Raw genomic sequence first — 24489 nt, 5'->3', positions numbered from 1 at the left:
TGTGCTCTGGAGTATTCTGCAGTTCCTTTGTATGTGGCCTTCAACATCACAGTACCAGCATTTAAGGATTGGTTTCTTTTCACTCCTGCTCTGTTTCAAAGCACTGACTGGTCTTGTCAAATCATCCGTTTTATTTTCCATACCCTGGGGTGTCCTGCAATGCTGTTGTATGTGGCCTTCAGCACCACATCTTCAATACCTTAAACCAGTGTGTTTTCACTCCTACTCCGTGTCAAAGCATTGACTTGTCTGGATAAATCATCTAAACGAACCATTAATTGATCCGCTGACTCGTAGCAATCTCTACAAGTTGCTTGCTGCCTCAAATTTCATGGCGTACACTAGAGCGCTTTTTACGTCTTTGACATCCGTCATTCGCAGAGCTTTCTGTATTTCGGAATCTCGGATGCCGTCGGTAAAGTAGGATTTCCCTTGTTTCTGTTGGGCACTCTGAAAAGGTGAGATGGGACAGCCTTTCAACATCTATGGTGAGTTTATGGAGTGTTTCCGTGGGCTTCTGTTAGTGGGATTTTAATTGAAGCCTACTGTAGTCTGTCAAACACTTCTCCCTAAAGTGCAGCTACAACACGCCGGACAGAGTTTTGAAGTCTAGTCTCTGGTTTTCTAGAAGAGTTTGAAAAATATCCACAATGTTCTGCTCTCAGAGAAGCGGTGAGATAACAGGCTTTAGCTTGGGAATCTCATCCATTCGCTTCCACCACTATAGAAAATTGTGTCTTATATACTTGCCAGGAGGTCTTCCCATCATATGTGGATAATTTCAGAGATGAACGAGCAGGTATGGGTAAAAATTTGAAAACCATCATAAACTGCTCCCTGCCATATTTATGAACTTCTTTAGAATATCAACTTCTTTCGCAACTGCCAAAACCCTGTCATCAATTTGTTGTTTTGGATGGCAGAAACTCTTCTTTCTATTTGTTTTTTCACAGAAGAACCTCTTCCTTCAATGTGTCCAACTCTATTTTCAACAGCGTCTATTATGTGTTCCATAGCCTCAGATTTGTTTTCTATTGCACAGGTAATTTCTCTTTTCATTTTCTCTTGACTTGCTTTCATTCCTCTTAAACAGATACTTGAACAGCTTCAACTTTTTCTTTGGCAGATTCCTATCGCACTTTCACTTCCTCTTTAACAGAGTTGACAGCCCTTTCCATCTTTTCTTGAAATGCAGCAAATGCAGTCATTAATTGCTTGAATTGTATAAAGGATGCTTGGCCAGCTTCCATCTTTTCTTGACCAGATTTCATCTTTTCTTTAAATGAGGCATAGGCTGCTATCAATTGCCTTAATTGTTCTTCCATCGCTCTTGTAATTGGCATTCGAAATCCTACTCCTGACTCCAAAAAGTGTTACGTGCATCCAGGTTCGTAATAAATTGAATGCACAAGTCCGATGAAAAGTGAAATTATCACACCAAATAAAACAAAATGCTTAAATTTCCTCAGATATTTATGCAGTATCTCATAATAGTTATTTTTTTAAACTACTAAGATGTTTAACAGAACTTAATTCAAAACAGAGAAAGCTAATCCTTTTTCACCACAAACTCGTTACAGTCATTAACAGCAAGTAAACAACTGGAACTGAGATATTTTCCTCCAGGTTTTTATAAGTGTTGCAAATATGGCTTATTGTAACCACTTTTGCATCATCTCTTCTCCTTGAAATAATTCTAACTTTTACATGAGGTTTAGTTTCTATTTTAAGAGATATAGCAATTTTTTTTACTTCAATTTCACTGCCACTGTTTGTATTACGAATGGACTGTTCCAGCCTTATTAATATGCAAAATCGAAACTCGAGGTTACGTCATCTGGAAAACAGGGTCGTGCTGACAGCTGATTGGCTGCTGTGCTATGACGTCATGTCTACTTCATGTATAAATATCTTGCATCGTTCTGGTGTTCCTGTTTCCATTGCTCTTTGGGTGCTGTTCCCCCTCACATTCAGAGACGTTCTTGTGATGCGTGTCGTCCAGTGTTAAGTGGCTTTTCAGTGCCGTAGTTCTGAGCCATGTTTGTTTTCCAGGATTCTGCAAAGCGGCGATTTATTTCAAGTTGTGGTTTCCGGTAAATAACTGCTGTGGGTGGCATCATTAACACTTTCAAGGTTAAGCGGTGATGTATTACAATTTGTGGTTTCCTGTGAGCAACTGCTTGTGGGCGGCATCTTTAACACAAGTGTTTTTAAGGTTTAGTGGCTATGTTTTTCAAGTTGTGGTTTGCCGTGAGCAACTGTGGTGAGCGGCATATATAAACACAAGTATATTCAAGGTTTAATTTTTTGAGGTGCCTTCTTAGCCAAAAGCATAGACCTATTTAGTCAAGTGAAATTCAAGTTTATCATGTAGTTTTTGTTCAGTGATATGTTTTTCGCAAGTTTTTGAATGCTAGTATTCATAGAACAGGTAATATGTTTGTTGTATCATTAATAGTGTAATATTCTTAAAAGAAAAACCCTTGGGGATTAATGAACAGTTAACTAAGTGCAATTTTTGGCAATGATTATGTTACAATCTTAACTTTAAGTTTCTGGTATTTATCAAATTTATTTATTGTATTTTTATTTCTATATATATTGTTAATAAATTGGTTAAGTTTAAAACTTTTGTCATCCATGTCTGCATAATACATAACCTTAGGGTGTTTCTACTGTGATAGTTATTTCTGCTAAATACTTTCTATAACTTTAAACTTTGTTTTTTGCATCAATAAGCTTTTTAAATGCACGAGAAAATTCTCGTATTTTCTCGATTTTTCTGGATATTAAAAGAGTACAATTATGAGATACCTCTTATTAGAATGTTAGATGTGTGTTTAATTTTTCCTGTGTAGCTTTCTCTTCAAATAAGTCTCATGCTGCATTGCACATTTGCAAATTCTACTAAAAATAGCTAAACTAAATAAATACAAAAACTATAACAATATATAATTAAACTGGACTATATAAATGGGACATTGGAGAATTCCCTGCTATTCTGTAAGTATTGTGTAACTAAATAATTGGTAGGTATAATTATAAAAGTATAAATTTGGTATTATATTTATGCATATGGTTTAAAATTTAAATTTTAAATCTTACTTAATCAATATTATACAAATAACTAGACCTTTTTTTATTAACCTTTATTTTTTTTTTTATTAACAGTTTAAAACAAACTGTTAATAAGATGAAGAAAAATCTACTACTTTTGAGCAATGACTGCAAAAAGTGAAGGATATTAAATAAAAAAATAATAATAAAAATTCATATTAGTTGAACATATAAACAGAATAAAAAGGCTAAGAAGTTATATATAACTTTTAGCATTCATATTTTAACATTTCAGAAAGAAAGTTGTGTATATTTGTTCTTTCTTTTCTTGTGTATGCATTATATCTCACAGAACATCAAGTTTTGCAGAATACTCCAATAAATACTATTTTCAGTGGTGTGCTGTGAAACATTTAGTATGCAATCCAGTGTTACAGCTTTGTCAATGTATAAATGTTTTCATCTGATAGAAACAGCATGTAGTTTGTTTTTGGACAAATATAGCAAAATATATTTGATTAGCCTTAACTTTTTAACTCTATTCAAAAACCTTGACATAGTGTTTTCAAATGTATAATTGAAAAATATTTAAAATCATTGTCACTAGTTATATGATTTTATGTACAATGATATTTCTACTAAACTGACAAAATATTATTTGAAATTTATGTACACTAAAAAAAGAAAGAAAGAAAAAAGTTCCATATCTCCCATTCTGTTGGGTTGATTGATGAAATTCAAATTGCGTTTTCCATGTCTTGAAAGCACAACTTGGGATATATATTAGATTTATATATAGCTTTGTTCTAACATAGGTATTTTGACAAAAAGTCAGACTTTATCTGAAATAACATACCAGTTTTTTTCCATATTTCAATTCAGACTCAAATTATGCCAAGATATTGAATTTTGTAATTTGTGGTGAGAAATTCAAAAATTTATCTTGGTGAAATTTTTTTCAGTTTTCTCCAAGAATAATTCACTATGCGATCTTAGTTTACAGCAACCTATTTTCAAATCCTTTTTCTTCATTGTCCATGAGCGGAAAAAGTGTCATCATTCATACTTTCAAATAATTTTAATAAAGTGCGTAAACCACATTTTCATTGTTATCACTTGTAATAAATATGCCAAATTTCAAAATGTAAATTCACGTATTGGAGATAAAGTTGGGGAGGAGTGGTTGTACTTACCCGAAGACATGCAGCACTGTGCATTGGTAGTGGTTTGTGACAGCAGCAGTCCCGGTCATATTCGAATCCCCTTATATGTAATATTGTTAGAGCAAGATGTAAATTTTAAAAATATTGTATAATAATCATATTCCTGAAAAGCAAATAAATGTTTTCAAAACGCAAAGAGATCACAACATAAGAATTTTGTGCAAAATCATATGAATTTGAATGGATTAAGATGAATAATGATTTCATGAAGGAGTCAGCATTATTGTTATGATTTAGATCAGATTTAAGTACATATTCTATAGAGGCAAAACATTTTTTTAATAAAATTCATATGGAAGCAGCTCTCTCCCTAAAATGACCAACTCATGAAGACCATCATGTTTTGCCATTATTCCCTTTGCTTTTATCCATATGAGTTGGTAATTATTCTATTTACTATCTTGGGTAATGTTTTCTTTTAGTCATATATCCATCTTTTTTCATTTGTTTTAGTGTTGTTTATTGTTTTAAGGTTTGGCTACAAATGCTCTCTTCTTAACTGAAAAGTTCCCCGTTTATTAATTTTAATATTCTCCTGTAACACTTCAGGAATTTTTGTTTCATATCTCCAGTTATATATATATATATATATATATATATATATTTTTTTTTTTTTTTTTTTTTTTTAGGATTTAAAACCTAGTAATATTGCTGTCAATGAAGATTGTGAATTGAAGGTAACATTATTATTTTGATCTCTTTTTTATGGTATTTGATGTCTTTGTATTGCTGCTGTATGTCATTGAGAAGTCTTATTTTAGATTTTAGATTTTGGTTTGGCTAGGCATGCTGAAGTTGAAATGACTGGCTATGTTGCCACACGATGGTACAGAGCACCAGAAATTATGCTAAATTGGATGCATTATAATCAGACAGGTGAGAATATTATTTTCAGTGTTTGTTTGTTAAGTTTTAAAAGATAATTCTGCAGGTGCATTATTTAAAATTTTAATACTGTCATATCCATACACATATTAGAAAATGAAAACCATGTTTTTATACTGACTGAGACAGCCTTGGCCCGAAATCAACTATAGAGCATAAGAAGAAGGATTTTATAGCATTTTTTTATGTTAGATAATTGTATTTTAATAAGCTACTGTAATATTAATAAGCTACTCTTTTAGAACTTCTTTCCTTACTTGAATATAACAAGAAATCACTGTTGCCAAAATATATATTTTTTAAGATGGCAAAAGTGAGCATTATATCTTTTGCTCTTTGTCCCTCCTTCCCCATCCATAAAGTTTGTATAATTTCAAATCTTATACTTCATTTTTACCTACATATGTATGATCCATTAGTTGAGAAAATATATTTCATTAAAAAATTTAAAACATTTATATGAGCGTGTACATCCATTTTAGTGACACCAATTCACTAACTACCCACTTTTACCACTTTTGCACTAATTTGTAGGTAATGGTGTATTGTTAAATAAATAATGCGAAAAATTGCCTGCATTCTATTATAAGAAGATGTATATTTTGCACGTTTTCCCTTTTGCTACTTTCCTGTTATCTTAATGATGCCTCTTAACACTTGGGTGTGAGCAACTTACAAATCATTAAGACATGTAATGCTATTTAATCAATTTAATGAATATATATATATATTTACTTATTTACCTAAAACACTTTTGTTTGACTTTGAAACTCAGAATGGTACAAAGTGTGGCATTTTGCACTGCTAAAAGTTTCTTCTCCATTCGAATCATTGTCCAAATTTTCAAAAGAAATATCTCTATGGAATCTTCCATTATCTTACAAAAGAGATTCAACTTCAGAATCAGATTCCTCCTTCAAAAAAATTGCTTTAGCTTTGTCTTTGATGACATTTCCAGCTATAATGCACATTTAAAATGAGCAATAAATATATACCAAGTAAATTTGATTAATTTATGACTTAGATAATCCTTTTTGTAATGCTAAAAATCATTGGATTAGTTCAAAGAATGAGCTCATTTCATCTATGAGCATTGGAGCAAAAATCTGACTTACGAGTAGGGCTCGTTTATTACCGTTTAGGTAAAAATTTATTTTTGAATAATTATGTAAATTTTTCATAAAACTCCTAGGAAGAAAATTTCTGTGTTTTTCTAATTAGACTACTGTTAGTGTATTTTATCATCATTTGTCTATTAATGTTTGTCCCATCCTGACATTAGCATGCATAGCTGCTGCTATTTTATGGCACAATCTATTATTAAGAATGGGAAATATGACGATGCATGTCTTTGAAAGTGATAAGTTACTTTGGGTTGAAACTAAGGTCCTGCTGCGTAAGCACATCAGCATTTGCTGCTGTTAATTGGATTTTTTTTCCTGGTTGCACGTGCTGAGTGGTCATCTAGGCCCCTGTAAATGATTTCCAAAGCAGCTGAAAATTCCATTCATTTTGATTTTGGTGCAATTACTGAATAATTTTAAATAGTATGGATTTAATTCTGTATAATCACTGTAGTGTTATTTCATTTTATTCCTGATTCTTAGTATGCAATATAAATGCTGGGCAGATTTAAATTATGTACAAGGAGTTTTGTCCTGTGAAATACCCTACCCCTTTTTTTTTTTTAACTGATTATAAATATAGATAATTTAATATAAACCCCACAAAAAATAATTTCCAAGACTGCAATACAATATTTAGTTTAATCTATTATTACATGTGCTTTGTAATTTTTTGAACCATTTTGACAATGATACATTCTGCAAAAGAAGAAGAGGTTGTTGCATCAAGAAGAGTTACTTTTTTGTTTTGTTTTGTTTTGTTTGTTTGTTTACATTAGCTATGTGTTAGTCATGTGATGTCTGAGCTCGTCTACTTTTGTTTATTGCTGTACGTCTACTTTTGTTTATTGCTGTACGTGTAAGTCGTGATCTTTGAGGTCATTGGAATATACCTCATTCTAAATGAGTCTTTCTGTGCTGTAAAATTAAACAAAATTTATGGCACTATTTATTATGTTTGTGAAAGCAATTAAACATTTATTCATAACATATGGTAAGTCTTTTCTTTTTACATTTAAAGATTAGAAACAGCTTTCTCTTATTGTATATATTTTTGAATGATTTTATGCCATTTTTTTTAGAAACATATGAGTAAATGTAAGATGTTATCACCCATCATGTTCATGATAAGACTGGCTGATAATTCATTAAGATTAATAACATACCATTATTTTTATCTATTTTATTTTTCCAAAAATTAAATGTGCATTACATGAACATAGTTCTTTTTTTTTTTTTAACTGAAATATAAAAATTTTGTAATTAGCAGCATATTATCATGAGAACTTAAAGCTAGATATTATTATTTTTGTTGCCAGCAGGAATGTATTTCAAAATACAATTACCTAATTTTAGACTTTATAAGCCTTTTTAATTCATATAAAAAATTTGAATATGAAATAATATTTTCATTTGTTTTAAAGATAAGAAATATTTGTTTGCAGTAATAAACTTAATTAACTGTTAAAGGATATCTGATGAATTGTAGTCACTTCTTTATCTCGTGATATAATAAATAGCAGATGATTATTTTTTTATCTTTTATTATATTAAAGTCATAAATATTTCAGTTGATATATGGTCTGTGGGATGCATCATGGCCGAGTTGTTAACATCAAAAACATTGTTTCCCGGAACTGATCGTATCCTTTTCTTATATTGCGTATACATAATGTTACTAATCTATATTCAGTGTGAGTGTGATTTTATTAAAGTCTAATTAGATGATTTTTTAAAAATGATATATGTTACTTTATATTTTTTTATATAACATAAAATCATTTTCCAGCTTAGTGTTATCCAGACCTTAATTGATTCAGTTGTGTCAGCATTTCTCAAACTTTTTTCAAGGTGGAAAACACTTGTGCACCTAACTTTTTTTTTTACCTTTGGAAGCAATTTTTTAGCTACCAGCATATTTATATTTTCAAAATAAGTTTATCAAAATTTATTTAATTTTATATTGGTATTAGATAATTAAGTTAACAGAAGAAAATTTATACTCATTTTAATAACTGAAGGTTATTATAGTTTGAATAATCTTTTGAACTAAAAATTAAACAAATATTAGTATTCTTATTAACCTCTTCGTCGTCCGTCTAACGCGTTCAGGTGAAACTTCCGCAGGGTGGCTGTAATGCACCTCAAGCGTTCTGCTGCATTGTACCTCCTAGAGGGTAGCACTAATCAGGCATTCTAATTTTAATTGAATTTGCCCCGGGTTTTATGAAAATTCACTCCATTTTACATAAGATACAAGACACTGAGAGATGGCTTCAACGTCTACTCAGCAGAAAAAGAGAAAAAATGTGGTTGTGAATTGGAAAGACAAGAAGGATATACGTTTAATGAGTACAGTCCATAATAACTTGATGATTGATGTTGGAACATGGAAAAGAACTGTAAAAAGCCAATAATTGTAAAAGATTACAACAACAAGATGGGAGGAGTGGACCGCCTGGATCAGATGTTATCAAATTATCCTGCTTTTAGAAATAAGCAGAGATATTATTATTCTTCCATTATGCTTTTTTTGTTATAATTTTACTTAATATTCATTGACATTCATCCACTACGAAAGTTATGTATCGGAAATTATGATGTACAGAGAAAACAACATTACACGCTACGAAAAACAGACGGCCGCTGGGGGGAAATTTTCGTGGACAGGAGAGGACGCCAAAAGGGTTAATGAGATGGATTTAGCCTACCAGTTCTTGTACAGCTGTTCTATGTTTGGATGTATGCCCATAAGCTTAAATCTGAGATTGACCTGTACATCAGTTTGATTTATTTACTTTGTTTTTATTTCAATCAGCTTTTGTTTATAAAATCTCAACCTTGGATTAAAAAGTGGTAGACAATTACCATGTGTATTTTCCAAATTTTAAGCTTTTTATTTATTGTTTAATATATGCAGTTAATATGAATTTCAGTCTTTTTTTTGGGGGGGGGGAGAATTTAGAAAGACTCCAAGGACAGGTTTCAAGGACCATAGATCAAGAAACGCTGAATTATGTCATTAGTTATGTTTTAGTCTGATGTTCAATAATTGATGTTAGAAATATAATAAAATGCTCCTTAAAATATGTTACTTTACATTTTTTACATGCATAATTTTTCATATTGCTTTAAATCATGTCATTCTTTCCTTCCATTTTACTCTTGCTGTAGATCAATTGATTCAAATTGTGTTTAATTTTTTTTTTTAATTAGACATTTTTTAGAAATAATAGTTACTTCATTATAAGCAAAATTTTTCATATTATTTAAAATCATTTTGCTCCTTACCAATATCAGACCTCGATCAATTGATTCAAATTATGTCTTTAGTTGGCACACCAGATGATGATTTACTTTTAAAGATAATGACTAAAGAGGTATACTTTGATGAATTTTACCTAAATTTGAAAGTAATAATATAGCTAGTGCTCATTATAATGACTTCTGTGCTCCTATGAGGGCTGTAATTAGGAATTGCAATACTGAGAAAATAATTTTCCAGTAAATCAAAAAAAAAAAAAAAAAATACCTAAAATTTTTACCACTAAATTGACATTATTTTACTAATAATTAAGTCTGTAACATATTTCTCTCTAAATGATGGGAATTACACTCATGTCCATAAATTAAGGATAATTCGGAGTCACACGGAAATCGAACTCTAAAATAAATATATCACCTGTGAAATCACTACACACATCTTCAAGAATCATATGTAAATTTCAGGAAGTAACCAGATGACACGGATGGTACGTCACAATGACGAGAGTGTAAGAGAGTGACATATAAGGAATACAGGCAAAGAAGTAAAATTGTTCGCAGACGCTTTATAAGCATTTCAGTGCAATAACCGAACAATATGACACAAAGGACGCATTTGGATGATTTTTTATGTGGTAAAATTATCGGCCGTCTGGAATGTGGGCGTACTCAACTGGAAGTATCAGACGAACTTGGAGTTGCCCAGAGTATCATCTCCAGGCTTTGGCAACGATTCCAAGATGATGGTAATGTGAGCAGACGTTACAGCACAGGTCACCCCAGAGTTACCACGCTGAATGAGGACCGGTATTTGGCAGTTAAAAAAAACAGGCGGAGCACAGCCTTAGACCCGTCTCGTCAGCTCTCTTCAGCCACTGGTGCGACAATTTCAAGGCAGACCATGTACAGACGCTTAGGGCAGATTGGTCTATATGCTCGTAGACCTGTCAGATGCGTTCCACTTACTGCAACTCACTGTCGCCTGTGGTTAGCCTGGAGTAGAGAGCATGCATTGTGGATACCACAACAGTGGGCTTGTGTGATGTTTTCCGACGAGTCCAGGTTTAGCTTGCAGTCTGATTCTCACCGGACTTTCATATGGAGAGCTCCAGGTACCCGTTACCACCAAGAAAACATCATTGAACAACACCGTTACGGTGGTGCAGGAGTGCTCATTTGGGGTGGAATTATTCTGGGTTCCAGAACTGACCTGCATGTTCAAATTGGAACCATGACAAGCCAAATCTATCGGGATGTCATTCTGGAACAACATGTACGTTTGTTTCGTGGCGCCATGGGCGCACAATTTGTGTTTATGGATGACAACGCCCGTCCTCACCGTGCAAACATCGTAAGCGAATGCCTTTAATTGGAAGATATCACCCATATGGACTGGCCAGCATTCTCAATAGACTTGAAACCACTAGAGCACGTGTGGGACATGCTTGACCGACGAGTTGCAGCCCGGCAACCTCCTCCTACATGTCTACCGGAACTTCGGAGAGCATTGCTTTTTGAGTAGTGTAATATTCCCCCAGATCAAATCGATAATTTGATACTCAGCATGCCTAGGCATTGTACGGACTGTATTGCATCGTCTGGGAGACATACAATGTATTAGCAATCATACCAACCATGTAATATTGGTTTTTTGTGAATAGGTTTTTTTTTTTTTTTTATAATTTGCTCCATGGAGAAAAAATCGCTAATTTTTTTAATAATATCAAACATATAGCATCTTTTTTCTCTTTACCTTTTGTTTAATAAATAAGCTTTACAAATAAGTCAAATTTGTTTTGCTTCTAACTCTTCCTTTGCCTGATTTTGCATTATCCTTAATTTATGGACATGAGTGTATTTACATCAGTTTCTTTCTTTGATAGCAGTGCACTATTTTTCTGTTTGCTGCCTTCTAACATGAAAAAGGTATATATCGGTTATTGTGTGGGCACACGTCCATTGGGTACATGTCAGTTATCTCAGTTCACCTTTTTGCCAACAGTTATTTTTTTTCTTTTCGTGTAGTAAATCATTGAAAGTAATCACCAAAGACACAAATAAATAACAATGCAGTTCAGAAAACTCAAATATATTCCAAAAGAGTTGCATACTTTACAAAAGATAAAATATATACATATAAAAGCTTGTAAAAGTTATATTTTTGCTATTGCATGTGGTTATAAAAAATGGAAACTCTATGGTATTATCTGAATGAATTGTCGATGACATTCATCACTTTCTTTTTAATATTTGAGAACAGTTCTGCAAGTACTTGAATGGAAGTAATTAAAGATAGCATGCCCAAGAGCTCAGTAATAATTGTCAATTTTTGTAAGAGATATTCTGAACAATAGTATGTAAAGGTTATGAAAATATCATTGTAAATGTTTTGCTGGCAAAAGAATTCTCAATACGAGAAAATTCTCACCAAGAAGTTGTAAGCTGGTTTAGCTATGGAACATTGTCCAAAGGTGCATGTTAAGCTGGTTTTAAGAATAATTTCAAAAAAAGGAAGCATGGTTCAAAATTGCTAGCATAACGATATGATTCTTCTCCCCCCCTTTTTTTTTGCTAAATTCATTTACTCTTAATTAATAATATATATGTATGGAATTAAAATAATATGATGTTCATAAAGTATGCTAATATTAATGCCTTTGTCCCACATTTGAATACAATGAAGTAATTGCATATGTGTATATTTTGCTTTAAGCTATTTTTATATAACCTTAATAGTGCATTAGATATTGACCAGTTAACACGCATCATGGTTTTGTGTGGTAAACCTGATGAAGAATTCCTAAACAAAATTAATAGTGAAGAGGTGAGTATATATGTTTATGTAATTATAAAAAGAAGCCGAACTGATTTTGAAAGAATAAAGAATGATCTAAAATTTCTGCAGTACTGGATCTCACTAAGTTAAATGCAACTCTTTCAAATGCAATCTGCTGTGCCAACTCTTTCAAATGCAAATGAAGGCCATGCTCTGTTCACTCGCACAGTGGGATACACTGCTAAATTAAATGATTTAAAATTTCTGCAGTACTGGATCTCACTAACTTAAATGCAAATGAAGGCCATGCTCTGTTCACTCGCGCAGTGGGATACACTGCTGTAGGACATCCCATAAGTAATTTTTAAGTAGATTTTAAAGGAATAAGCAACATTCTGATTTGCTCAGTCACATAATCCCCACTTGAGTTTACATCATTCTTCCTATGCAGGTTTTTTTATACCATTCTTAAAGAAATTATTCACTTTTTAGATAAAGTTTTAAAGTCCATTTCAAATATCTCATAAGAATCATATTTTTTCCTTCGGTGAAGTTTTGCAGGGTTCGAACCACAGCATAGCTTTTATCACCATTGACTAGATGTTTCAAAAGCAGTGCTGATGTTTGCACATTTTCTGTGATTAGCATTTGTAAGTTCATTTAGAACCTATTTGTCAAGCTTCTTCTAAATTTCATTGATGATGCATTAATCTGCTGTGCCAACTCTTCAACAGTTCCATGTAACTCGTACGTTCTTTTTAGTTTCAGCTTTCATCATATTATCAGAAAAGATATGGTACCCACAGCAGCTGGCATCTTTCAAGTTAAGGTCATTTTGTCAAAATTTACCTAACCATCATTGACATTTGCACATATTAGAATACTTTTATGATTCATTTCTTCTGCACTTTTGATTGTATTTGCTGTACTAGTTTCTTTTTATACTTATAAAGCATGGCATGTCTTATGTTCTCTTCTGTAATTCGCTTTGATAATTGTTGTGAAAGTTGCTTTTTTGATTTTGTCAGAATATGTTTTAACAAATCCTTTCTGAAAAAAACAACTTTATTTAAATGGAGCCAAGCCAATCTAAAATATGGCCTGATAACTTCTTAGGTTAGAATAAATACTTGATACATTATCAGCATTGCTATATAAACCAGCTGGAACAGTTCTTAAATGTCTAGTCTATGTAGGGGGGAAAAAATGAAATAGAATCAGCAAGCAAGTTTTTTTAGAACTCATGTTCAGGATTGCCTTCTTTATTTACATGCCCTACATCATATAACCATGTGATGTCAAGAGTGTAGTCTACAGTAATGGAAAAATACTTTTGAGTATTTTACCTTCTGAAGAAAGGTAAAATTAGCATTCAGCCAAACAAGGTGTGTTAACCCCTTAACTGTCACAGAAAACATACAAGATTCACTCCCCATGCCACCATTTTTTTTACACAGTCCGACATAGTTATGCTTGTATTAGGAGCAAAATAAGTGCAAGTTTTACTGTCTAAAAACTGTTTACTTTCACAAAATAAAGAATAAAAGGAAAAAAAAGAAAATACAAAGTTTAGAGTCAAAGTATAATAAATTAAAAAAAAAAAAAAAAAAAAAAAACCACCTAAAATGGAGTTTTTGATCAATTTATTTTTAGACCAGTAAAGTGCAATATCAGGTTTCAGTGTTATACCTTGTAAAATCAGTATACCTAAATAGAAAGTGTGCAGGTGGCATAGGCAAGTTTTTCATATCAAGTCATACCCAACATCGAGCATTTTTCAGAGAATAGTCGCAATCCTTTTATCTGACGTAATATAATATTCTGAGGTATCCGATCCTGAAGATGATGGAAAGTAATCATCTATTTCACTGTCATACATATTTGTAAAAAAAAAAAAAGCATCTATTACACATAATAAACAAAAGCAGAAGACACAATAAAAAAAAAGGGTTGCCACATTACCTGGAAAACCGGAAAAAGGCGGAAAATTCAAAAATTGACCAAAAAATTCAGGAAATTTAAATATTTTGGTCAAAATCTGGAAAGGTCAGGGAATATCATACGGCGATCCCCCCCCCCAAAAAAAGTGAATTTTGCATCAACATTGGAAGTGATCACTTTCTCGACTGCGTAAGTGTCATTCGGGCAGCTAGCATTAAGCCAATTTTCGCATCTCCAATTAGATTGTCTTTTAGAAAGGCTTCCAGCAGCTTTGCTTTCCAGTAACCTCAAGAATCGCATGTGCATGTGCAGTGCATGTTGAACTAAACAAAATACTTATTCTCTTATAAAACAAAATCAGTTTAATCCTAGTATACAGTGCCTTCATGGTGTAGTGGTTCTGCATGCTAGGCCGATATTCCAGAGGTCCTCAGTTTGATTCCCGGCGAAGGGGATTGCTAATTTTTAAATTGTCTGATACTACAGTCTTCCTTCATCTTGGTATTTCTGTCCTTCTCCTTTACTTCGTTTTCTCTTCTGAGATCACTTCCACGTCCAGAATTTATTATGTCATAGAGCTTGAATTCATGAACCGGTAACGTTGCTTTTCGCAATAGTTGGGTATAATATCGAGTCCAAGTGTTAGTATATGGTACTATGGAGGTCAGAAACAAAGAATATGTATTGTTAAGAAGGAAAACTTTTCTGCAACGGGAGCGTCTTCATTCCAATGTAGAGGGAAACAACTGTGCGCGAAATATCTGTCGTCAAAGCTCGAAGCCCATGTCGAAGTTCAAAGGTCACGTTATCAAGAGTTCATAAAATTAATATCGTTTAAAATTTCTTTAAACTTTAAAGGAAAAGAAAATATTTTTTCGTGCAAGTAAATTAATTAATGGATTAGTTATTTTGAGCAAGGGGGGAAACCACTCTGCAAAAAAACGTGTTTAAATTAGTGCAAAAAGTCAAAGAAAAAACGTTTTGTTAAAGAACGTTTCTTAACACGAGTTCCTCAATTTTCTGTACACATCGCGGAGAGGGAAGTTCTGGCCGCCAAGTTCTGTTGCCAAATCCTTTGGCAAATTTTCCCTCTTTTGGTGTACTAGCATTTCGTCTATGGAACCTTTCCTTCTCTACATAGACATTCTTTGGTTAGAATAACCTCCATGTATTCTCTTCTAACCTCCATGTACGGTACACGGAATTTGAGGACATGATGATGAGCAGTAAACAGGTCATTTTGGTGTTGGCGACAGTTTTCAAAATCGTGCCAAGGCCTTACCGAATACTAGAATTTTACCCCCAAAATCTTTTAAACTTTTTTTTTTTTTTTTTTTTAATAAATGCCTTATTTATCATTTTGCAGTAAAATAAAAAAAAAATAGTAATCGGTCTAACCATTTAATATAATTATATTTGCTAAAATATCATTGATTATTCTAATTCAATTTTGAAGTAATTATCTTTATTTTTATGTTATTCGTATCATTTAATGTTGCTTCTTCCCTCTAAATTTATTTATTGAAACCAAAGAAATTAAGTTTATGAAAGTTTCTATAAACGAGCCTAATTTTCTATTTTATTGCATTTTTCATTTATTTCGGTTCCCCCCATAGGGCCCTTGACATGCCTCCCCTCTCCTATAAGCTTTGAAGCTTTAATTTAGTAATTAAACCAGTGGGTCAGAGGAAGGCCCTGGATTTGATGGTTTAGACTCTATCTGTAGTAATTTATTATGAACTGGAAAACTATAGCTGAGATGGAGAGCGGAGTGGAAGAAGGCTGTAAGGAAGATCATGGCCATCTTGGGCTGCCATGCCGATAGAAAAAGGAAGAATCACTAAATGACTGTGATTTTACAGATGTGGTTTTTATGTATATGTATGTAATATTTTGGTTGGCAGGCGCCGGAATGTCAAAGCTTGATGATATAATTACATCAGAATCCGGGCATTGTTGTGGCTGAGTGTATGGGGGCATCCAATGACGACAAAGTAGAAGTTAGCTGTTTTGATTCCACTCACCACTGATCATTTTTACTTTAAATGAAATTCTCCAAGATTACATATGCATGATAACTATTCAAAGAAAGAAAAAATGGGAACGAGGAGCAGCGAAGTGTTATAGTAGCAAGCAGAGAAAGCAGTCTGACGAAAAGTGGCGCAAACTCTGTATTTATACTAGTTGTTATGTAACATGCCAGAATGTTCTCTGTGCTGGCCTAGGGAAAGATCCTAAAATTGCAGAAAGTTAATTATAGGTTTTCTGTTCGTGCAGAGCAAAACCATTGTATTTTTTATATTTTACATATATATTGTTTCTGATCCTTCAGTCTCTTACATTTCGATAAGGTCCATGAATTTTTTCATAGCCGAAAGGCAAGGATTGCTCATATTGGTTACTTAAAAATTAAACTGTGTTGTTAAAAACCTTGGAAACCTTGTAAGGAGCAGTATGACTCTGCCCAGCTTCATCCCAATTTCGATAGATAATTTATGGGGGAGGGAGGTCTTAGAGTTTCCCACTTTTACCTTAGCAGGGTTTCTTAAACTTTCTGGTGTGGGGAGCCTATGCACATTATGCAAATCCAACATACGCGTGAGTGAAACTGCCAGTTTCTTCACTTGTACTATAATATACTATTGCAGTTTTATATCATTAACTTTAATTTTTACTATTAAGACATAAAACAATGTGAAAATTTTAAATAAGTAACAAACTTAAAAATATAATACAATAATAAGAATAAATTCAATTACTTGGGGAAATTCAAACATTAACTATAGTCTGTCCATTAAATGAAGCCACGTAGAAGGCTACTACTGAGAAAGCTCACTTTTTTCTAACAGCACATATGCAAGGATTAAGTATCTATTGGATGGGTGTGTCTGTATAATTTTAATTATATTATCAAATCTTGGCAAAATAGTCTTCACCGCAGGACGAAGCACTTCTTCAATATTCTTTTCATTTGATCCACATACTGATTTTATGGCGGTTAAAGATGAAAATGTCTCACACAAATATGTTGTAGGAAAAGGTAAAAGAAAGTTTATGGCAGTTTCTGAAATCGTTGAAAATTCTTTTGGAACTGCTAGCCAAAAATCTTCTAAGGACTTCATATTAAAATTCCCTTTCAACCCCGAATCATTTGATAACTTGGTAAATTCTTCTTGTGATTTTAATGGCAAATGAATAATATTTTTCACGTTAATTCAGAATGGTTTCACAATCCATTTTAGTTCTTTGGCACTAAGATTTGAAAGGAAAAGGGAAATATTTCTCGAAGTTTCTCCCAAGACACCGAAGATGTTCATATATCACTTATAACAAGTCATCTTTTTGATGATATGTTTCATCATTTTCACTTAAGAGTTCACTTGTTGTGACAAACGTTTCTAATGAATCCTTTTTCCAGCATGGTTCTCCATGTGGTAATTTTCTTAATAAAAGCGTAAGTTTTTGATTTGAATATGAATATGTTGCAATGTTGTCCTTGAAGTGACAAATTTAGTTCATTTAGTTTTTCAAATATGTCACTCGTAATATAGTTTTGTAGCTGCAACTTATTATGGAATAAATTTTGCAAAAATCTGATCATAATGACAAAGATCTGAGAACTTCATCTTTTAAATTTTAATAATCTTTTTAACATGTGGCTTATTGAAAGCCACCATACCTCAGCATGTAATAATAAGCTTTTGTATTCAGAAGCAATGTCTTTAGAGAGATTTGGAAACAAACTACTTTTAATATGACTTTGTTCAGAGCACAACTTTTACTAAAGTTGACCACTTTAACACCTATCTCGAAGCACAACATCTGACTCATCTGGTGACTGATAATTTCTTGGCCACCAGGGCCTTTCAATGTATCATAAACAATGAGTAAAAGTTATATGTTTGTTACTACTATCCTTAACTTTGGCTAGAAATGCAATTTTTTCAGCAAGCATCGCTTAAACTATGTGTGTCCAAGTGCCGGCACAATTTTTCTATTGCAAACTTTCTGCAGTAAAAAATTCATCAACTTTTACAAAAATGTCCTCTCCTCTTGTGTATTCACCCAAAGAGTGATAAAACAAAAATTTTTCATAATACATCCTTCAAAAATAAATCTAACATGTGCTAATAATTGAGCCAAGTTGGTAATATCAGTTGATTCATCTAAGTGGATTGCAAACTTGGGACTCATTTTGAGCCTAGTTATTAACCCCTTAACTGCCGTGGACATGTATATATACCTTGCTCAGCCGATGCGTTAACTGCTGCGGGCGTATATATATGCCCTTCCAAACTAGTATCATTTGCTTTGCGCTGCTACCCGTAAAATTATTCGCAAAGCTTTGGAATGCAACACCACAAGGACCTTGACAAAGTATGCGAAGGAGGATACTATTTCAGAGAAGTGTGGGGAGAAATTGGAGAGAGGGTTGTGTCTAAAGCAGTGAAAGTAATGACTGTGCGTATTGGCTGGTGTTTTTTGAGTAAAACTTTTTTTTTTATTCTGTGTTCTCCGTTTTCGTTTACATTTGTAGTAGGTTGCAGGAATAAAAAAATATATAATGGATGTTTCAAACCCATTTATCTTTTTTTGAATTATTTTTTGATAAACTGCTCGTGCTTCATATTGTTATTGAAACTAACTGTTTTGTAAACGAGTATATGAATCAACACCTTACAAACGAAAAATCAAGAATAAAATCGTGGCATTTAACCAGTTCAGAAGAAATGTATGTTTTTTTAGGCATACTGATTTCACAAGGAATAACACTGAAACCCGATACAGTCAAAAGTCGTTAATCCGGACTCGTCAGGACTTTGGTGATTCCGGATTATAGATCATCAGTTTAAATCTGGTAAGATGGCATGCAGAAATTATAAAATTAAAAATATGAACCCGTAATTTATGAAATAAAGAACAATTATGACCTAAAGGGTATCAAAATTTACAAAAAAAAAAAAAAAAAAAAAAAAAAAAAAAAAAAAAAAAGCTTAATATTTATTTGTTTACTTTATTAAACATTCCTTTCAATGTAAATTGTTTAAGTTTCTTCGTTTTTTATGTGATAATACTTTCTCTTTAATTCTATAAACAGACATAATTTCTTGTTCAGTTACAAAGTTCCGCTGTTCAAGTCCTATAATTGCTGTGTCGAGAATACCAAGTAATTTGTCAATCGAAATTTTTTTGTTTTGAAAAACCTCTGTGTCACTTTCTTCGTTATTGGAAGCGAATTATAACGACGAGGAATTTGATTTAAATCATATCAAAGACGGAGTACATCAAGATGAAATACTACATTTAGTAAGGAATTATAAGCCAAGTAAAATAAAAACATCTGCCCTGAAAATAAGGATAGTGCTGACAGATCAACTTCCTATTAAGTGCGAAATTTTTTCGTTTTCAATAACCTCTATGTCACTTTCTTCGTTATCGGAAGCGAATTATAATGACGAGGAATTTGATTTAAATCATATCAAAGACGTAGTACATCGAGATGAAATACTACATTTAGTAAGGAATTATAAGCCAAATAAAATAAAAACATCTGCCCTGAAGATAAGGATAGTGCTGACAGATCAACTTCCAATTAATTAATTTCAAAAGTCATTCACTGTATTCTTTGGGATTCTTCCCTGTGCAGTATGCATTGTATCGAGATGCTGCATTAATTTGTCATGTTTCATGCTTTCTGTAGGCAAAACTTCTTTACAGATTTAGCATAATGTCTTTTAAATTCCATCATTACATGAAGTAAAACCAAATTTCAAATGTGATTCATCATATTTTCATTTCTTTGGTATTTTAACTGCTCTCATGCTAGGTACTGGAGATGACTCATTGTTTTCAGTTTTTTATCTCATTTACCTAAATTCAACCTAATTCATGAAAATATTTTATAATAATTATTGTTGAGAAAACAAAGGGGGCTTGTTTAAAATAGATAATAACTGATAAAATTACTGCTGATGAAATGAACAAAACAATGATCGCGAAAGAGACAGAATATTTGTTTCATCAGGACAGTAGCGCCATATATATATATATATATATTTGAAGTGAAGAGGCATCAAAACAATCCACATACAATGGCTGACCTTCTGACTTTGGAGAGACGGCTGAACACGATGGTTGAAATCAAAGATGGCCCAGCACATGTGTGTTACCAGAACACTCAGATCTTGCAAAATCAGGACCTTTTACAAATTGACAGCATCACGTGCAAAGCAAATAAAATGCACGTTTCTGTTATAAAAACTGTGTCAAAATGTTTTCATTTTTTCTTTGTCTGTATTGTCTTATCTTTATCTATTTTCAGATGCATTGTGTAAAAATAATTGGTAATTGCAAAGTTATTATAATTTATCAAAATTGCTAAAATTTTTGGCAAACCCTGCTGCAGGTCTCATGACCCCAATTTGGGCAGCGACCCATAGTTTAGGAAACCCGTGCTCTAGAAGATTTGGCTCCTTCACAATTTTTTAAGTGCCCCTATGTGGCAAGAATCCTATATCCTAACAAACATCTGAAAAAATTTCCAGGATTCATATCTAGACCCAAGACTTATTAGCTGTTTTCCTTGCCACCATATCTACAAAGTGGCATTTTTATTGTAGTAATGTATACATCCAAAAATCTCGCTTATAAAATTAAGCATCACACAGTAGAAAGTAATTTCTAGTTTCCTGTTTAATGCTGCATGTGAATGAAAATGGAAAAGTTATACTAGCATACTTGTAGTTAATTCTTGTGTCATGTGGCTAATACTACTATAAACGTTTTTCTTCATTTGGCAAAATGTCTTTTTTTATATAGAGAGAGAGAAAGTGATATATTGCAGTATCAATCACCATATGCTAATGAATCAGAACATTGATTGGTTAGCATATATTTCAAGATGCCAGTTTTTGAAATGGTACTGTCTAACTTTGTTTTGAGCTGCTGTTGTCAGTTATGAAAGAGCAAATTAACTTGCAATCAACTAAGTAATCTGGCAGAAATATTAATTAATATTTAATATATTTAAATAATACTATGACTTAAAAAGTTTTGTTTGTATGTTTTTTAGTCTTTTGTAAGAATTTTTAATTAATTTTGATTTCATGTATGTATTTTGCAAAAAATATACGAGCAATTTAATTAAAGAGTGATATTTTGAAAAAGGAAACTCAGTTTAATTTATTTATATAAGACATAAATTAAATAATTATTGTTTGTAATTTTAAATGGCAAATAACATTTTATAAAAAAACTTTAAAAAAAATGGGGAAAGTGTAATTTTTATTCCTTTTTAGGCACGAAACTACATACGTTCATTGCCAGTAATGAAGAAAAGGAATTTTAGAGATGTATTTAGCGGTGCTCATCCTGATGGTAATCATACATAATAAAATTGTCTCAAACCCTTTTTATGTCTACTGTGTTCAGAACTTCAAATTATTCAAATGATACTTTCCTAAGCCAAGTAAACTTCAACTTGCTTTAAATTTTTGTTGGTTGAAATTCCAGTTATCTGAATCATACAGGGTTCGTAGCGGTCCTTACAAGTGCTTATAAGTCCTTATATTTGAAAATAAAATATAAAGGCCCTTATAGGTGCTTACTTTTTCTTTAGAGCCCTTATTTTTTTTTTTGTTTTTAGTGCTTATTTTTTGCTTTTAGTGCTTCTTTTAATACTTTGTTTTTAATGAACGCGCATTTTCCCCCGTACCAAAGCCGAAACTAAATAAACAACTTTTCTTCCATATATGCAACGTCAGATGGTGAATCATACTCCCGGAAATTGCTTTTCCCCCCCTTCCTCTGCATTAACGTAACCTATGGTGTGCGCGAGAATACAGACAGGTGCACGTCGTTTTATTGGCCAAAGAATTGCGAAAACGGTAGAAAATTCCGGTACATTCGGTATTCTTTTCCTCCCACCCAGATACTACAGGCGCAGCCCGCGCAAAGCCATTGAACCCTGGTAGTTAAGTCTATCTTTCAAATACTTGTGAAAGGGTTGTCTGCATGGGTGTTTTCGTGATTTTATGCATGTGTATCATGTATGCAGCATTTTCTGGATGCATACGTGAATAAAGCGGGCGCAGCCCGCACAAATCCTCTTAACACTGGTAGTTCGGTGCAACTTTCGAATCCTGGCGAGCGGGTTGGCTGCATGTGTGTTATCGTGATTTTACGCATATGTAATATTCATGCAGTATCTTCTGGATACATACAGTGTCTCACAAAAGTGATGGGACACTCGTGCTTTACAAAAGGAAACTGTAATAAAATTAATTAAAAAAATGTAAAAATTTTTTGTGGGTGTGTTTCATACTTAAATTTAGTAACAATTATTACATAACATACATTTTCTCAAAATATTAATTTAATAAAAATACAATTGTTTAGAACAGATCAAAAAATGGCTCACATAAGTGATGGGACACCATTAGATACTACTACGTACTACAATAAAAATATTTTTTTTTTTTTTTTTTGTTTTTATTTTTACTCAGAAGCAATTGGCAATAATTTATAAAATCGTCTGCAGTATTTCTGCCCAGTTTGTTTTGGAATTTTTGTGTTTTTTAGCTCTGTGCAGCCATGAATGCTAAACGAAAAGAAACTTTGCCTGAAATTCGAAAATTAGTTATTAATTTGCATATTGAACGTGGAAAATCTGTTAGAGAAACTGCTGAAACAGTTAACTTGAGTCATTCAACAGTTTTCAATATCATTAAACAATATAAAAAGAATCATATGATTCAGGATAAAAGAAGACCATCAAAGCTATCTAATGGAATAAAGCGAATTATCGTTCGAATTATTAAAAAAAAATCTAAGAATGAGTGCTCCTAAAGTTACTGCTGATTTACAAGCATTATATGGAGTAATTGTTAATCCTGAGACTATTAGAAGAGTAATTCGATCTGCTGGATATCACAGTAGAGTAGCCAGGAAAAAATTCTTCTTACGTGAAAAGAATAGAAACCTCAGACTGGCTTTCGCAAAATCCAACATAAATAAGGATTCTGATTACTAGAATGAAGTTATATTTGCTGATGAGAGTAAATTTAATATATTTGGTTCTGGCTGTAGAATCTTGGTGTGAAGAAAACCCAGGGAAGAATTTCGCAAACAGAACTTGGTGCCAACAGTAAAACATGGTGGAGGAGGAGTTATGGTATGGGGGTGTATGTCGTCCGCTGGAGTTGGTAATCTTGGTTTTATTGACAGTGTAATGGATCAGTACAAGTATATTGACATTTTAAATCAAAATTTGAAATCTTCAGAACGAAAATTGAACTTTCATAACGATTTTAAATTCTACCAAGGCAATGACCCCAAGCACACTGCTTTGAATGTTAGACTCTGGCTGCTGTATAACTGTCCTGAAATAATAAAAACACCACCACAATCTCCAGACTTAAATACCATAGAGAATATTTGGCAAGAATTGGAATCAAGAATTCGCAATGACACCATTTCTTCAAAACAACAATTAAAATCAGTGCTTCAAGAAGAATGGGGTAAAGTCACTCCAAAAATCACAAAAAAATTAGTCGAATCCGTCCCAAGAAGATTAAATCATGTTTTAAAAGTAAAAGGAAATTCAACAAAATATAAAAACCTTTTAAAAATTAAAATTTTTGGATAAATATTTGATGGAAAAGTAAGTGTCCCATCACTTATGTGAGCCATTTTTGGCTCCGTTCTAAACAATTGTATTTTTATTAAATTAATATTTTAATATTTTGAGAAAATGTATGTTATGTAATAATTGTTACTAAATTTAAGTATGAAACACACCCACAAAAAATTTTTACATGTTTTTTAAATTTATTTTACTATAGTTTCCTCTTGTAAAACACAACTGTCCCATAACTTTTGTGAGACACTGTACGTTAGTAACGCTGTAAGGTAAAATCACTGTACACTGGTAGTTCGGTCCAACTTTCGAATATAGCCGAAATTTAACATGGGAACTCATTAAAATTGAACAATGAAAAGCGGGCTTCAGCTCGCTAGTAATAATATAGTTGCAGTAACTGCTGAAGTATAGATAAACTTCCAAAAATGGGTGTGTTTTTACACAGATTAGCTTTCTAAGGAATAATGTTCGGAATGGCTTAAATAAAAGGAAAGTAATCGAATAGTCAAAATAATTTCATTTTCTTTGCCAATACATTATACAGTACGGAGGTTGGGAGTTTCTCCGCAAAATCTCTAA

The 24489-nt window shown here is 32.5% G+C and overlaps 1 protein-coding gene across 6 annotated transcripts in view; it reads left to right on the top strand.

Annotated features, from left to right (window-relative positions):
- p38b (p38b MAP kinase) overlaps window positions 1–24489 on the top strand; it is an 86932-nt gene that overhangs the window by 39489 nt on the left and 22954 nt on the right. For 4 of the 6 annotated variants that reach the window (XM_085824977.1, XM_085824975.1, XM_085824972.1 and 1 more), the window contains 5 exons: window positions 4910–4957; window positions 5042–5156; window positions 7861–7932; window positions 12298–12377; window positions 21569–21647. In XM_085824977.1, coding sequence (XP_085681103.1) covers window positions 4910–4957; window positions 5042–5156; window positions 7861–7932; window positions 12298–12377; window positions 21569–21647 — 394 coding nt within the window. Of the gene's footprint in view, window positions 1–4909; window positions 4958–5041; window positions 5157–7860; window positions 7933–9589; window positions 9670–12297; window positions 12378–21568; window positions 21648–24489 lie in introns of all 6 variants that reach the window. The other 2 variants (XM_085824976.1, XM_085824973.1) reach the window with 1 other exon arrangement.

This window comes from Stegodyphus dumicola, chromosome 10, assembly GCF_044657685.1.
Source record: "Stegodyphus dumicola isolate Sdum_Otavi_A_Nest chromosome 10, ASM4465768v1".
Lineage (NCBI taxonomy): Eukaryota > Metazoa > Arthropoda > Arachnida > Araneae > Eresidae > Stegodyphus > Stegodyphus dumicola.
This window is presented reverse-complemented; position numbering and strand designations above follow the sequence as displayed.